At 39.0% G+C, this 16,210-nt stretch overlaps 1 protein-coding gene across 3 annotated transcripts in view; it reads left to right on the top strand.

Annotated features, from left to right (window-relative positions):
• The window catches only part of MICAL3 (microtubule associated monooxygenase, calponin and LIM domain containing 3), a 166,162-nt gene that overhangs the window by 74,643 nt on the left and 75,309 nt on the right, over positions 1-16,210 (top strand). Inside the window, exons 18-22 of one of the 3 annotated variants that reach the window (XM_074871732.1) lie at positions 5,904-5,996; positions 8,191-8,247; positions 10,073-10,177; positions 12,681-12,788; positions 15,440-15,547. The exons of 1 other annotated variant lie outside the window; for it this stretch is intronic. In XM_074871732.1, the coding sequence (XP_074727833.1) occupies positions 5,904-5,996; positions 8,191-8,247; positions 10,073-10,177; positions 12,681-12,788; positions 15,440-15,547 (471 nt within the window). The remainder of the gene's footprint in view (positions 1-5,903; positions 5,997-8,190; positions 8,248-10,072; positions 10,178-12,680; positions 12,789-15,439; positions 15,548-16,210) is intronic. One more of the 3 variants, XM_074871730.1, reaches the window with a different exon arrangement.

Here is a 16,210-nt window from a genome sequence, read left to right as displayed (position 1 = left end):
GTGTCATGCCATTCATGATATTAAAGCTCTTCCTTGGTATAAATAGTAAAATCAGTTATCAGTTTTGCTATTCACATGTGAAATCTTATGTGTTTTGCAGTTACAGGAGACTTTACTGCGGTTTCCCTTTCTCTATGTTGAACGTAGCTTTCCTTGCCAATTTCTCACATTCATTGCATTGCCGTTTCATGTATTACTGTGAAATAAGTAAATTTTAGTTTTTCTGCCACAAAGCGGTTCATGATAGGAATCAACAACAGAAAAATCAGTAGGTATTAAATTTTATTTTCTCTCGTGTGTTTTGGCCCATTGTCATTGCCAGTGTTTTTCTTTCAGCCGTGCACTTTCAAAAGCTAAGGTTTGTGACAGACAATCTTTTCAGGCAGATAGGGATACTTATCTCACTGGCTTCCTCTGCTTCCACTGTTTCCCTGTGCAAATGGCCTCCTCATGTTTCTGAGAGCGCTGAGAGATATTTTTCTGGCAGCCGTAATTTAGAGAAACATCTGCTTCTTTCTGGTTGCAGTTTGGAGTCAAGAGGAAGAACGTGTCACTAGTTTGGAAACTCATTGTTCTGCATGATTATTGATTCATGGTCTTCACGTTTGAGGCATTCAACACAATTAATGCTGCATGTCATGACCGATGCCATGATCTAGAACAGGGGTTCTCGACCTTTCCTTCACCACGGGCCCCCTCTAAATACCTTTTGTGGCCATGGACCACCAAGACTTAATTCAAGATTTAAAGCACTAGACTGCATCAAATATTTATTTCAGTTTTCTCATGAAGGGTCTTCAAATTTGGAGAGAAGGGGAAATAATCTGTTAATGCATGCACTCCTATTATCTTTATTGCAATGATTCCATATGAATTTAAAATGATAGCATCAACACTTTTCTTGCTCAAATGGCCCATTTTATGGTATTTTAATGTTCTAATACCAAATTTGATGCTGATTTTTACATTAAAATTTGATGAAAAGTTTTTACAATTCTTCTCACCTCCCCCCTTGTTTGTCTGTGTTCAGTCACCATATATTTTTGTTTACGGGTCTAGGGCCACCACTTGGAGGAACAGACTTCAGCCCTGTTGTGGCCCTAAAGAGGGCCATTGGGTTAAGAAAATGTCTTTAAGAGAAAAACCGCCTAGTTAAAGTGGGTCTCACCAACCATACTAGCACCAAAACTACAACCACATGGAACCCTTAATACTACATATACATACAAAATTCACATGAAAACGAAAGCTAGAAAATGATATGAATATAATTTTATAAGTTGTACTTAACATAAGCTGTTGGGAAAAAGAGAACATAGTATGTTTGCGTAAATACAACTACTGAGTACGAGAGGAGCATTGAAGGGGGGGGGGCTGTGGGAAAAGGAGGTGCAGTGCTTGCCATGGGCCAGACCAAATGTTTCCGGGCTGGATGTTCCCAACCCCTTCTTTAAGCCTTTGCGGTCCCCCTGTGATGACATTGTGGCCCCCCTTGGGGTCTGCGGACCACGGGTTGAGAAGCACAGATCTAGAAGATTTCTCTCCAGGTAAGAAGGCCTGAGCCAGGGGAACTGTAGTCAGTAGGACTGTTAAGAGAGTCTTAAAAATGTCAGCATTATGTTTAGTTTTCCTGACTCAGTGTTTATTCCTTCTACCTTCTGTCTCATAAAAATCTTTATAGGCTAATGAGCACTTTCAGATTGATACACATCAACCATGATTAAGGCAAATTTCATTTTTTAAGAATACTTCCCAGGTAAAGGGGGGGAACCCAGAGAACTGCTGCAGAAGAGCATAATATGGTTGTACAATATTAAGTCAGTTGATGACCACTGCTTATGTTACCCCAGGAAAAAAGGAAAACTGGATTGCATTGGTTGTCTTTCTCAGTTCAGAAGGACGAAGATTTGTGTTTTACCACTTAGAAAAGATCACATCCCTGTAACCTTGAGATTTCTATTTGAACCTGATACTGAACCTTTATGAAGGGTTTATAATTAAGCCTAAGTGAAACACTGAAGTGTTCTTATTGTCATCCTTTTGTAATTGATCAAAAAAAGGACAAACTTTTGGTTCCTGCTTTTATGGTGAGGCTTTTTTCCTCACCAGAGAGCAGTTTGTTGTTGTTGTGTTTGTTCTTGTTTTTACCTGCACTACATGATTTAAAAGAAAAGGGGAGAAAAAAATCTTTCCAGTCTCCCTCAACATTGATAGCATCTCCATATAGGCTGCAGTGTATGGCAGATCTTTGAAAAATCTTTTTGTAACAGTTGTACTTTCAGAGGACTTAAAATGTTTTAACCCTGACACTGATTGCCTTGTGTGGATGATTTCCTTCTCAAGATTACACCTGGAGATGATCTTTCCTTGATAGGCTTTACTGCATCAACAGAAGATGATTGGTTCTTGGGTCCAGGTTTCATGCTGGACTTGCAGTGCTTCTCAACTGAAATGGAGAAGAGTAAAACTGGGTCTCAAGGATGCAAAATCTGCAGGATACAGTAGGATCAAAGAAACAATTGATATAGTCCCTATTCCAAAGGTTCCTTATTATGTGCGTGGGGAAATGAAGAACATCAGTTGTCTTCATTCAAAAGCCATGGGTGTATATAGAACCATTTATTCTCGACTGATCAGAGATCAGCTGAGGCAGGAAGCCATCCACTGAGCCAAGCAGTCAGCTTTGCCAAGCTTTGACAGAAATCCGTCCTGCAGAAAGTTGGTGCTGAAGCAGTGTTTCAGCTGGCTGCTGAGATTCCTAGTGCTGGCTGCTGAGGCACGCAGAATCTGATAGCTGTGAGATTGCATCTTTCTACAGTACTGAACTGGCTTTCTACAGTGACATTGGGCACTCTAGCTACAAAGCTATTTCCTGGGCCACAGATTACCAACAGTGGAGTTGGTGCTGGGTACCAGCACATGTTATTGGAGATGTTATAGGATTAGTATTTCTCCTGACAAGCTCTTTAGGGAGGGTGTACGTTTAATAGAAAGAGCTGTTCATGAAGCTATGGGAAAAGGTTCTCTTCTCTGGCACAGGTGTCAGAGTTTATGAGCAGAAACTTCTGTCAGTGACTGTGTGTAAGATATATCACGTAGGGAATGGCTTCTACTGGAGATTCCTTTCAAGAGAAGCAAAGGAGTTCCTAAGGGGACAAAGTTGTGACGTGTTATTGAGGGAAACCACAGTTTGCCTAATGTTCTTGCCAGTAAGCAGAATGAAGCTGAGATTCTCAGGGATCTTTGGGAGAAGGTCAGTTTCGCATCTTGTGATTGATACGTTTAGTCCTGCATCTTGGAAACTGCATGTGAGAGGAAAGTCAACTGCAAAAGCATAAGAGTGATTGCAGGGGAAAAATCACACAGTTGCAAAGGATGTGCTCTGCGTTGGACCCTCAGTTTTGATGGAAGATTTACATCTGCCTTGGGCTATTGCCTGCCAGTGTCTGTCAGATGGACCTCCTCAGCTGTACTTGCTTATCAGTTTAAGTGTAGAATCTTGCTTTGCCCTGAAGTTAAAAGAGTTATGAGGCCAGCAGTTTCAGTGATCTTGTTAAGGCAGAATGTCTCTGTGTCTGTTGTACAGGTGGGGTAGGGGAGGCTTGCTAACGCAGAATTCCTAGAAAGAATGAAATCCTGGCGGAATCTGTTCTGAAGTAGTTTTTACTTTCATCACAAGACCTTTAATGCTATCTCTCTTGGAAAGGGAAAAAACCTTCAAAAGATCAAGCATGTTAAAAACCTCACTAATCTTCTGCTCACGGCATTCTGTGTGGCCTGCATTTTCCTCATGAATTGGATTACAATGTTTGCTTTATTGAGCTACATTTTGAGAATGTTGATCTGTGTTGTCAAAATGGTGTTCATGCTATTATGAACACCTCAGCAGCAGCTAGTAATTTATGAAGGTACTGTTAAGTGTGTGTGCACAGTGGAAATGAGTTATTTTTTATGTGATGGTAATATCTCCTAAAAAGGATAGATTGTGTTCCATGGTGTGGTGGTTAATCTCCTCAAATGAACACCTACTTGTATTGAAACATCTTCCATGGTGTGTTTACTGCTTTCCAAGCCATTTTGGCTGACTGTGGGAAAGAGCATCTCATTAGGGATCATGAAGCCATTGGAAAGCCCTATGGCCTATCTAGAAGAGGATCTGACTGTTTGGGTATGGTATGGGAGATGAGCCTTTTAAACTGAATGTTGTCCTGGCTTCCCATACTCTCAGCTTATGGCCTTCAGCAGTTTTCTGCTATAGTTTAATTGGTCTTCTAGCAGCCCCAATGTATGTCTGTAATATGTAAGCTTAAATCACTGATGTGTACAAAGGTGCTTGTAAGATGGAGATTGCATGTCTTTTGGTGCACATCTTTTCTGCCTCTGGAGATCTGGTGCTTGTTCTTTTGAGATGGTTCCCTGAAGTGTGATAAAGGTGCAGCAGTACAAATTCTTTTCAGTAATTCTGTTGGAACTGTGGTTTTTGAAGTTATGCAATGACTGAGATGACCACACTCAGCAGGAGCTGAAATCTCCACAGAAGAGAACTTACAACACCAATGATCTCTGCAAATATTGTTTTTCCTACTTAATTTCCTATTTAAATCTGTTGATAATATCTTTCCTCTTTCCTAAAGCCATCTTTGTGCATGCTCAGAAATGCATCCTACTGCAGGACTGAATGTGTACTTCATAAACTTATACAATTTTATATTCTGAGATCTGCCTGGAAAAATACACAAGTTTTTGAAAACTTTGAGATTTGAAATGCAGACTCGGCGATGAACAGCTATAATGAAAATCCATGAACAGCTATAATGGTTGAAAATGTTATCACCCTTTCAGCTAGAAATTTGTGACTTCACAGCTGAGCCTTTTAAAACAGTATATAAATGTTCCTCATCCACTTCAGTGCAAAGTCATCTGCTTTAGTTTAAGCTGCTTGTAGCATCTGTTTGAAATAGAAGAGTTGATTTTTAATTTTTTTTTTCCTGAAAGGGAAGAGAACACCCAAACAGATGTTAGTGCCAGCTCAGCTGTAAGAGCAGTAATGAACATGTGTAATACCTTTAAACAGCATTCTCTGAAGGCTATCTAACAGTGGCTTTGGATACACAGCATTTTTTTTCACAGTGCAACAATTTCCAGATATGCTCTGGTGAGAACTCAAAAAGAAAAATCACGCAGAAGACACATTAATAATCAAGAAGTGTTAAAGAAAACACTGTACATAATAAGGAGGTACACAAATAAAAAGGCATGTTTTCTGGCATATTAAAATGAGAACATGTATGTACATTGTGTAATATTCAGACTATTAGATATGGCTACCTTTTGGCTATAAAACAGCTGTATTTGTGTTCTAGTGGAATGTAGTACAATTTAACTTGCCTGAGATGGTTTAATATCTGTAAATTAAAGAGGAGGGATCTGAAGCTGAGAACAGAACACTGTGACTTGAGTTGTATTGCTAATGAACAGCAAGCAAGGGTAATTACATCAACAAGGTGGATATTTTTAAAAATTGCAAGGCACAGCAATAAGTAATTCTTCATGAAGCAAAGAGAGCAGTTCAACTGTGCTATGGAGAGTTCCAAGTTGTATCTTTCACTGATTGTAAGACCTTGAGTCAGAAACTGTTGGTTTAATTGATGATTGGTAGAAGTACATGTTCATTGGCTGCCCCTGGAAGTATCTGTCAGATGGACATGTGGTTGTGCGTCTGTGGGTGAAACACTAAGGTCTTTCAGCATCAGCTAAAATGTGGCTTTAGGTCATTTGTGAGAAGTGTGAGCTTAAGATCACAGTCTCTCAGTTCAAGGCCTATCTCACCAAAGCCAATGGTAATGTTATCTCTTTTCTACCATTATTACGATTTTCTTTTCTTCTTCTGTTTTTAAAAAAAGATGAGGAATAAGGAACGTTCTCGGACCTGCCCCAAAAAAGTCATCATGCTCTCTTCTTCTCCACCTTCCTCTCCACCGTATCCCAGGCAGCAGGTGACTCCCTCTGCATGCTCTGTCCCTCTCTCTTCATACTGCTTGTACAAGTGACTAGACCAGTTACCGGATATCCTATTTACAAATGCATTTCCAATTTTATTTTTTCAGATGGTTATAGGGCTTCTCAAACCTCTTAGGTTAGAAACATAGGTCAACGTTAGCTCACCAGAAAGAACCATGAAGAGTCTCCACTGGAGACTTTGAGAGTTTACAGTGGGGCAATTTGTAATTACAGTAGCCTTTCTCAGTTTTGAGTTACAGCAAAATAGAAGTGAAATGTTTGGAGTAATGCAGGGAAAGGAAATGCAACTTTTTCTCCATCTCTACTCTTCGTTTAAACAGGTGTGACCAAAAATTTGCCCTTGTATTCATGAAACTCTTTCAGGATTACTTGTATGAAGTGCTTTTTTGGAGTGTTGTAGTGGCCTGCACATGTCCACTGTGGTCCTTTTTTCCCCCACACCCAGGCCTTTCTTCCACAAGAGTTTGTGTTCAGTCTGTCTGAGTCTGAATTTGGAGCAGTGAGAGCTGTTCTGAACACAGTGTATAAATGTGGGTCCAGATGTTTGTGCACATGTATTTGTTGTCCTTCTAGTTAAATATTACCTGAAATACTTTAATATTTGTGTCTTGTTGTACCTAGTCATTGTGCATCTTTGAGTTGTATCCTTTTAAAATTTTTGTTTCATTTTCCTACTGAAGTAATAAATTCCACTCCTCCCCAATCAATCCCGGACTAATCTCGAGGTGATAAAAAGGCAGCTGCAATTTCATAGACTGCTCATAACTTTAAATAAGGATTGTACAAATAGATTTCCCCATAGGTGGAAAATGTTTCTTTGCTGAACACTTGTATGCCTATAAACTCTGTAAAGGCATGTTACCTTTTAGCAGAGTAGACAAGACATTCTTGGACGTAAAGCTTGACTTGCCTTATTGCTGTGATTTCTCAGAGTGTAGTTACATGTTACCGTTAATCAGGTCTAATTATTGTCAGCCTCCAGAGCACATGTTGTCTGCTGCCTCTCTGGTGTCTGCATCTGCAAGATAGGTCAGGTCTGCTTACTGATCTCATTTAAAACTGTCCTAACAAAAGAAATGGTTAGTTTTCTGGCATGCTGTGAACAGCATATGGTGCAAGGAAGGATATAGGAGTGGACATCTAGGTAGAATGGGTGCAGAAAGCCCTTTTCATTAGCAAAACCTGCATTTAAACTGAATTGAGTGTAATATTATCAGATGATATGATAGCTAGCTGCCTTCCTCTTGTACACATATTCCGAAAATTTTGACAGATTTTATGAGAGAAGAAAGGTTTTCCCCAAGCTTACTGATAGAGAAACTAAGACAGTTAAATACTGAGTTTTACTTGTTAATCTGTGATGTGGGATTCATTTTCTATATAGAGAAAATTGGCTTTCAGTCACTAAGGACCCCTTAGCTCTATATTTTCTTTCCCTAGCTTCTCCAAGTGTTTGTTTGTCTTGTGTCTTTTTGGTTGCCTAGTTCAGTCATGAGAGCCAGCTACTGCTGGGTCCAAGTGTACTTTGACCATTTTCTATGCTGTGTCCTGTAGGAAACTTTTTTTGCATGTCTTCTTGCTCAAAGAAATAATAATAATAATAAAAACTCAGCTTCCTCCTTTTAACTCTGAGGAATTTTTACCCCCTGTGCTACAGAACTGATCTGTTAGACTCAGTTGAGGTGTCTGCTTTTGGAGACACTCTTTTTTCCTTAGGAATGATTTCTTCTCCTGAAATTGTCTTGGCCCAGGCCTCATAGCAAGTCAGATGGATCTGTGTCCTTGTTACAGTGACGTCTTTTAAAAACTGTACCTCTGCGCTCCTAATGCATTCATTCTGCCACTTCTTTTAAACTTTCCATTTCCTTCCTTTGATCTAATATCACAGTATGAGTTATACTGAGTGTCTTGCCATCTTTATTGTACTAATTTCATTACACTGTGGTACTATATTGTGGTTTCCTGACCTAACATGAATATATAAGTTTTAAAAAAATGTCCCTACAGGAGCCAAGTTATTATTGCCAGGTTTAGAATATTCTTAATAAACTGTTCTGCTATCATTATGGCCTCTTTTCTGCCTGCATTGTAAGAGAAATTAGATGAAGTGTGTTTTGACTAGGAAGCTGGTCTGTGATTGTTATTAAGCTCATAATTTGTTGCCTGCAGAGAAACAGGGAACCTGGTGCTGACTATCCTGGGGAGCAGAGTCCCAGACAGGAAAGGGTAAAGAGCATGAACAAATGGCATGGATGCTGATGACACAAGGCTGTGGTGGATGTGTGCAATACAGAGAGCAAATATACTGGATAGTGAAACACACTTATCCTAATGCTGCTGTTAACACGCTGGAACTGCTAAGAGTCAATTAGGAGTGATTATTTCTGTGTGATATCCACATAAATGCATAACAAGCCTTCATCAGTAGTTTGCTATATGCTTTTATTTTGCCATAGATCTAGCACTTTTTTTTCTCTTACACCTCTTTAATGAAGTATGCTGTGGCTGTAGCAGAACAAGAAGAGTTATGTTTTGTGCTAATTCATGCGAACATGTTGCATTGTTTTCACTGCTTGCTTTCTGGATGGTTAAACAACTGGCATTTCATCCTGCCTCCTACAGGCTAAAGTAAAAGGAAAAATGATGAGGCATTATTTAGTATAGAGACTTTGAAGCCTTCTTAACAATGAAATATTCAACAGTCTGTCTGAATGGCTCCGTACTATACAGAAGCACAGGAAAAGAAAAGATAGGCTCTCAAAAGAATTGGTTGATTTGAATTCATATTGACAAATTAATTGACATTCCAGTAAAGGCTTTGAATGAATTAAGTCATAAGTGGTAGCCAACTATAAAACTGTTTCAACTTTCAGAATGTGTTCTAACAGAAGTCTCTTGTGGGCCGAATATTTTCTGACAGGCAATAGAAAATGAATAAGCATGTGTCTGCAGTGACACAGAAGCCCACAGCTTTATAATAGGCCATAGTTTTAGTGAAAATGATGTAGTAGGAAGGAGTAGGTGGAACTGAAAGCAGCCAAAAGTGAAGAGTGTTATTAATGCATCTGAATGGGAAAAGTGTTTCTTGTAAACTGGGTGGTGCTTTGGAGGACAGTTAGCAATACATAGCAGCACCCTGGCTTTCTTGCCAGATCAAGCCTGAGGTTTCTTCATGCACATGTTTGTAGCTCCTGGTTCATTTACTTTTGAACTCTACAGACAAATTAGCTGAAGGCAGTGTGATATTGCATATTGCAAGCAGACCACGAGCCAGGTCTTTTTTCCATGTCACTAAGTGCACCACACAACAGTTTAAGAGATTGATATGAAGAACCAGAATAGCAGAGGTGTCAAATACTGTGCCTGGGGTGTGTTGGCATAACAGCACAGTAAGAACAAGTAGGACAGTGAAGTTGCAGAAGTAAAACTGGCAGCTTCTGTGATAGTTTGATTTTGTTGTGCTTTGCTTCAACCAGTCAGGCTCATTAAACATCGTGTCTTTGATAAATACACTGTTCGCTTTTCATATACCAGCATCTTTAAGGAAGCTTACTTATTCTTTATGAGAACTGAAGTACGTTACCCTAAAAACGTGTGTTTCTGTGCACAAAATCTGAGAAACACAAGTATGTACATGTTTAGATATGTAGAGGAAATCCTTCAGAATTGAGAACTGTGGTGAGATAGGTTGGCAAATAAGCTCCTTTGCGCATGATAAAGCCACATTTTTTAGATTTTTTTTTTTTTTTTTTTTTTTGGATGGTAATGCCAGAGAAAGAGACCACGCGCTTGTTTGATTTTGGCTGCAGCACTCCTAGATGGGAGAGTTGTGAATAAGGACTAATTCAACTGTTTTTCTGGCTGGCCTTTGAGGGTCAAAACTTAGCACTTCATTAAAACAGTAGACATGGGAATAAAACCAGTATTCACATGGGAGCTCCTCTTACTGTTCTGCATGTGAATTTCATACCTTCTGTCTGGCATTTCAGTGTCTGTTCCTTTTGGGGCTTTTTCTTCTGATTTATTTACTTCCTCCTTCCTCATCTCACAGAGATCTCCTCGTTTATTTTCTGATGACCAAGTGCCTGAGAATGTTGAGCAAAGGGCATGTCAGCTGGCTGCCCTCCGGGAGTCCCGACCTGCAGTGAGGCATCAGGTGACTACAGCCCTGCCTATCTGGTGACCTGTATCCATGCGGGATTCTGGGTACCTGTAACATCTGGGGTCAGAGGGACAGAAAAATTCACCAAAATATGATGACCATTACTGTACAGTCATGTGGTTAAAAAGACATGGCCAAGTCTTTTTTGTGTAGTAATTTTATCCTACTTGCCAGTTCTTAACTGTCTCCTTTTGTTTGATGAATGACAGTGTTTCTGTTTCTCAAAACACAATATAAGCAATAAGGTAAAAAACAGCCTCCAAGCTTCAGAGTACATGTGGAAAATCAGCGGGACTCCAGATCAAATCATCTCACAGTGGTCGTTTACCAGTCAGTTGCTTACAAATTTTATTTGCTTCTGGAAGCAAGAACATGTGCATTTTCCAAGCATAATTTCTGGCTCTGAAGTACTACTTTTGTGTCCATACTTCCTGTATCCTTATTTCCAATGGTAGAATTGGCAGCTTGTGCAGAGTTTCTTTGATTCCAGTGTACGCTTTTGGTTTGGTTTGGTTTTGTGCTTAATTTTCTCTCCAGCGTGTCATCTTTGGCATATGGGAGCATGCCAGTTTGAACAGTGGTTCTTTAGTTTCTAGTTGCTTGTCCCTATCTCTGTTTTTGGTTATCTTCAACAGTATTTGGCAAACTGGAGAGTGCTTTTGGAAAACACCATCTACATATGTGATTTTTTTCATAACTTACTGTTTTGAGTTAACCATCCAAAATCAAGCTGTATTCTTGAGCTGGAGTATAAACAGTCCCAGAACTTTTGCTGGTGGGCATACCTTTTCCAAGCCATGCCAAACGGAAATTTATAACATATAGGTCACTTTTCATTGCTGTTCTTTGGGGATGCCATCCTTGCTGATGATTAAAGTCAGTGAAGCTGTTCTGCAGGAAGGAAGAATGAACCTTTGGCTAGATTTGAGATAGATTTGGGGACATAGAAGAAACTATGAAAGACTAAGAAGACTAGTTTAAACATATTTGCACCTATTTGTTAATGGGTGACACAACTGAAGACCTCAAGCATGATCCAAGGTCAGCATGCTCATGTGAATTTCCTTAGTTGAAATGATGAATCAGAAATGAACATCTAGACCAAAACATCTCACTCCTACCTATTGTGTTGCTCTATAGCACTTTTAAGCTCCTTTTGAGGGTGGAAAAGATTAACAGCATTGCAATGCAAAGATAGAAATTATTTTTGAGACTGTCTAATTTCTATGTATTACAGAATTAAGGAGGAAGGAAAATAGAGAGGAGACAGAGAACACAAAGTAGAGGAAAGGATAAAGTGTGTAGGGCAGAGAGGAAAAAGAGGAAACAGATGTTGAAACACTGCAGGCAATGATGGATTATGATGTGGGATTTAAGGGAACAAAACAAGAAAAATGGATTAGTGAGAGAAAGAAGGCTTAGCAAAGTAAGACATTTTCAGAAAAGAAATTTAATTAAATGTTGATGATCTTAAGTACAGAAAATTTATGTATAAACAGTTCTATTTCTTTAAATTGGGGAAATTGTGAAAGCCAAGCTATTTTGCATTTTTCTAGTAGATTTAATCTTGAGGCTAACCTATTCTAAGTGGCTAGCAATAGCTAGTTTTGTGGGTCACGCAGCTACATGACACTTATTTTTCCTTTTTATAACTAAAAACATAAGAGTCAAATATTTGAATTTGCATAATTTTTCTTTCCAGCCTATAATTTCTAGGAATGCACTGTTTCTACCAGCGCTATTTGTCTGATACTTCCAGCTATTGTTTTTTTCCTATTTATGTGAAATACTTCTTGGGAGATAGGCGTAATGAGCCATAGAGAGAATGAGAGGGGTATACTGGAAGACCACATTTTAGGTTCTTCTGTGAGGAACCAGTTTCAGAAGGATGCAAATTCTCAGTTTGGGATTTATTGTTTGCCATTTAATAAGCAAGAATGGCAGAGTGGTTTACATTGTTTCATTCTTTTTAGTGTGATGTTTCCAATCTGCTTACAGTAAATTTTAAGTTGGAAATTTGCTGCTAATTACTGGCATTGCATACACATTAATTTCTTTCTCTTCCATCCCCAAGGAGAGCAGGCTTTTGGTTTATATAGTTAAAATATAGAAGAGGTCTCACATGGCCTGAAATACGATCTTGGCCCAGTAATACAGAAGATACAGGAGGAATAGAGGAAATTGATTTGGGATCTTTGCCAGTGGTTTAGTTGGTTGGATTACAGGAGGTTGGACATCTGTGGAAGTAGGTAACTGCTTCCAAATGGTCCTAAATAACTTAAAACCTAATAAAGAGCAAATTAAGAATAACTTACTCTGCCTCACTAGGGAGAAGGTGAAGATACACTGGACATTTTCCTCCAAGTTTTCCTACAAGAGTCTTTAAGAAATTTTTTTTGATAGTGGACAGAAGGGCCTAAGTTTTTTTTTTTTTTTATTTTCTCCTCTCTTCCCTCTGTAGCCATGTATGATTGTTTTGATTTTTTTTTTTTTTTAGCCTGAGACTGAACCGTCTCGCCGATTCTTTGTTGACCAGTGGGAGCTCTCCCTTAGCCTCCGTTCTTCTAATCGCCCTTCTTCACCCTCATCTGACTCTCTTCGACAGGTAGCATTCACCTGAGCATTGCAAGGTGCACTCAGCTGTGTTCGCTTGCTGCACCCTGGTCCCACCAGCCAAGGACACACCACAAGAGATGGCTAGGCTTGCAATGCTTCACCTGCAGAATGCAATGTCTGTGCATATTCATGCACAAATGAGAAACCAGAGGCAACCTGTGGCATAGCTTGGTTATTGTTAACCAGAAAGCAGTTTGAAACTAAATATATTTAATGTTTGGTGTAAATGAAAAGCTTGTGGTACATGTCACTCTCAAATCATTTCCTCTGAGCACTAATAGTCCTTCTGGCTTTGCAGTAAAGCCTTCTTGTTTTGCTTGCTGCTTTTGTTGAAATCTTAAGCCAAACTACAGAATGTGTTTGTGGATATATGCTTAATGGACAGTGTGAAATAAAAAGTACTTTGGCTGTCTAAAAAATCACTGAGAATTTGAACTAGTTGCAGTTGTTATACGTAAACAGCAGGAACTTGATTTTACCTAAGCTGGAGTGGGTTCTTTGCCTGCTTTTGAAAATGTGGCAGTGTGTTGTGTATCTTGAAAGCTTTTGCCCATGGAAGAAAAGATAAAATGCTTCATTTAAGATGCAGTATTAGGCCAGATGTGATGTGTAGGACAAAAGCAAAACAAATCAGAAACACAGAACCTCAAATAAAAAATTCAACAACTAAATTTCCCACACCAAATAGTCCAAGGTATTGTGAGTTCAGATTAGCATGATCACTTTTCAAGCATGGAACTTCTTATGTGCTGGTAGAAATTTAAAGATCCTGAAGCATCTGCAATTAAGGTTGGATGAAAGTTTCAAATCAAAACTTTTTCAGTGGAAAACTGGTTCAGCTCAAAGACAGTTTTTCCCATGGAAAAGCTTGAACTGTTTTTAAAGAAAACTTAGAGCCTCAAAGGTTTCTGGCCTTTTAGAGGAAAATGGAAAACTCTTGGCCAAAACATTATGATTGCCAGTTGAAAATCAGTGCTGAAGAAAATTTTTCCAGTGGGATGTAATTTTAATTGTAATATTTGATAAGATGTGATATATGACATTGAAAGGTAACTCTGCACATCGGTGTGTGCACACACTAGCTGAGGAAGAATGTGGAACTTGAAAAGTTTTGAAAGACAAATAATGTGTTATTTCTTGCATATATAAATACTGCTCTGAATTTTGGGGTGCAACTGGTAGACATGTAGAAGTTCTTTCTGGGTAGAAATAAACCCTTATTACTGCAGTGGCACAGAGTTTAAGAAATTAGGATTTAAGTTATAGCAGCAGTAATCTCTGATGGCTGAGCACACCGTTTTCAAAATTTTTTTCCCCCAAAGACGTTCCTGTTCTGTGGTGAATTTCAGTTTTTGTGATGCTTCCTGCTGTTCTGATGTCTGAACATCTGAAGGTCTTAAACGTTCCTAAAAGGCTGATAACCACACATACGAAATTTATGCTGTGTTGTGGGAAGTAACTTGTGTGCTTCAAACAAGTTTTGCTATAAGAGTAAAGGGGGTTTTGAGATACAACTTTTAGTCCTTCAGAAAACTGTTATCCTTGGTATTTTACATTTGTCAGCAGCTGGAGTGTCTTTCTGATGATCCTTCATTTGCTGAGGAGACTCCCACTAGAAACATTCATAATGCTTCTTAGTCTGGAAAAGGGAAATTGCTTGGCGTGCTCCTTGCTGCTCTGAGTCAAATACATGGCGTTTGCAGTGTGATTGAGCTAACATGGATGTAACCACATAATTTTCTTAACCATGTAATTATTGCCAGAGGTTGTAAGTATTTCCTGTGAAAAACACTTCCTCTGCTCCTGCAGTGACTGAACTTGGCTTGCCAACACTTGTTTTGCACCATCTAAGGTAACAGCCAACCTGCCTAGATTTCTCAGAATACTGGAGGGTTTTTAGATATCCAGAGTTATGGAGTCAGTCAATAGCCATGATGGAGAAAAACCTAGTCATAAAGCTGTGTTCACAGCTGAACAAGTCTGTGTTCCAGATGTATGCAGGTATGGCTTTAATGCATTGCATGAGGCTCTTACATATTTTTCTATATAAACCTTTGTGTATTTTTAGCATTGGAAGAATTCATATTTTTGAATCACTGTTTGGTCCTTAGTTAAGGATTTCTCCCTGCTCTATGAATGCTCTGTAAATGAATTCTTTCCAGTTGCTAAGCATATAAATATGCTGTTGTGATCAGCACGTTGCATTAGACTATGTGACATGTTTTCTAGAAAATCTTTGTTTCTGATGCCAATTTTACTTGGAACTTAAAATCTTAACCTATATTTGGGCTCGTCTTCGAGAAGTGTCTATGCTCAGGTTTCCAGGTGCAAAATACCCCACAAGAGAAAATAAGATTTGCTTTCTTCATCATCACAGTATTTCTAGAGCACCTAGAGAATGCAAAATGCAAGCCTTCTTTTCCATTCTTACAGTTGATCCTGGACTGTACTGGTGATTTCTGATGACGCTAGCTTTGCTATTACTACTTGTCACTTCATATTGTCCACTGTCTTGGCATGATTTGACCTCTCTGCACCTTTTCACCATCTAACCTATTATCATTTTAGTCATTTTTTTTAATTTGATTTTTTTTTTTTCTTCTCTCACTTCACTATTGTTTGATTCCCTCCATCTGGTAGAAGTATATAAAGATGTACACAGGCGGAGTGAGCTCATTGGCTGAGCAGATAGCCAATCAGCTTCAAAGGAAAGAGCAACCCAAAACCCTTCTAGACAAGAAGGAACTGGTAAGACGATGTACAGAAGATGATGCATGTTTGTGATTAGATGTACTGTAGATCTGAAGTGTTGTGAGTGCCCAGTTGTTAATACCACTGATGGAATCTGTCATAGCTTTGTGAAAGACTTCGTTTCCCTTTCTCTATCCACCCTCACTCTTGTCCTCATTTTTCTTGCAAAATGTTGTAATCTAATCTCAGCATCCAAGGATTGTGCATAAACAGTTGAGAAAACCGCCTGTCATATTTATGAAGATGTGTTTGATCCACTGGGGCTACTTCTGCATTATTATTTTCTGGAGGAGATACTGATTTTGATAATGTAGGTCTAAGAATTGCTGTTTGAGGGATTTCTAACGGTTTTGGCTTTCCATCATATGCCTCCTTCAGTCATTTATTTCAAGGTCATCATTAATAGTACTGGTGTCCACTCTTCCATCCAGAGCTTATTTTATTCCTGGCATATGTAGGCATGGCACCCTAAGACCTTCTTCCCTGGACAGTAAGGTTAGTTTTTGGTGTCCTGGTTAAAACTGTGAATTGTGTTCAAGAACTGCAGCATCCATGTGTGAAAGAACTGCAGCATCAGATGCTCCTGGATCTGCATAACTGAAGAGAAAATATGACCATGCAATCTTGGTGAGGCTGGACACACATAAATGTAGCCCTGCC

Source organism: Strix uralensis, chromosome 5, assembly GCF_047716275.1.
Source record: "Strix uralensis isolate ZFMK-TIS-50842 chromosome 5, bStrUra1, whole genome shotgun sequence".
Taxonomy (NCBI): Eukaryota; Metazoa; Chordata; class Aves; order Strigiformes; family Strigidae; genus Strix; species Strix uralensis.
Note: the sequence above shows the minus strand (reverse complement) of the source record. Positions and strands in the feature narration are given on the sequence as shown.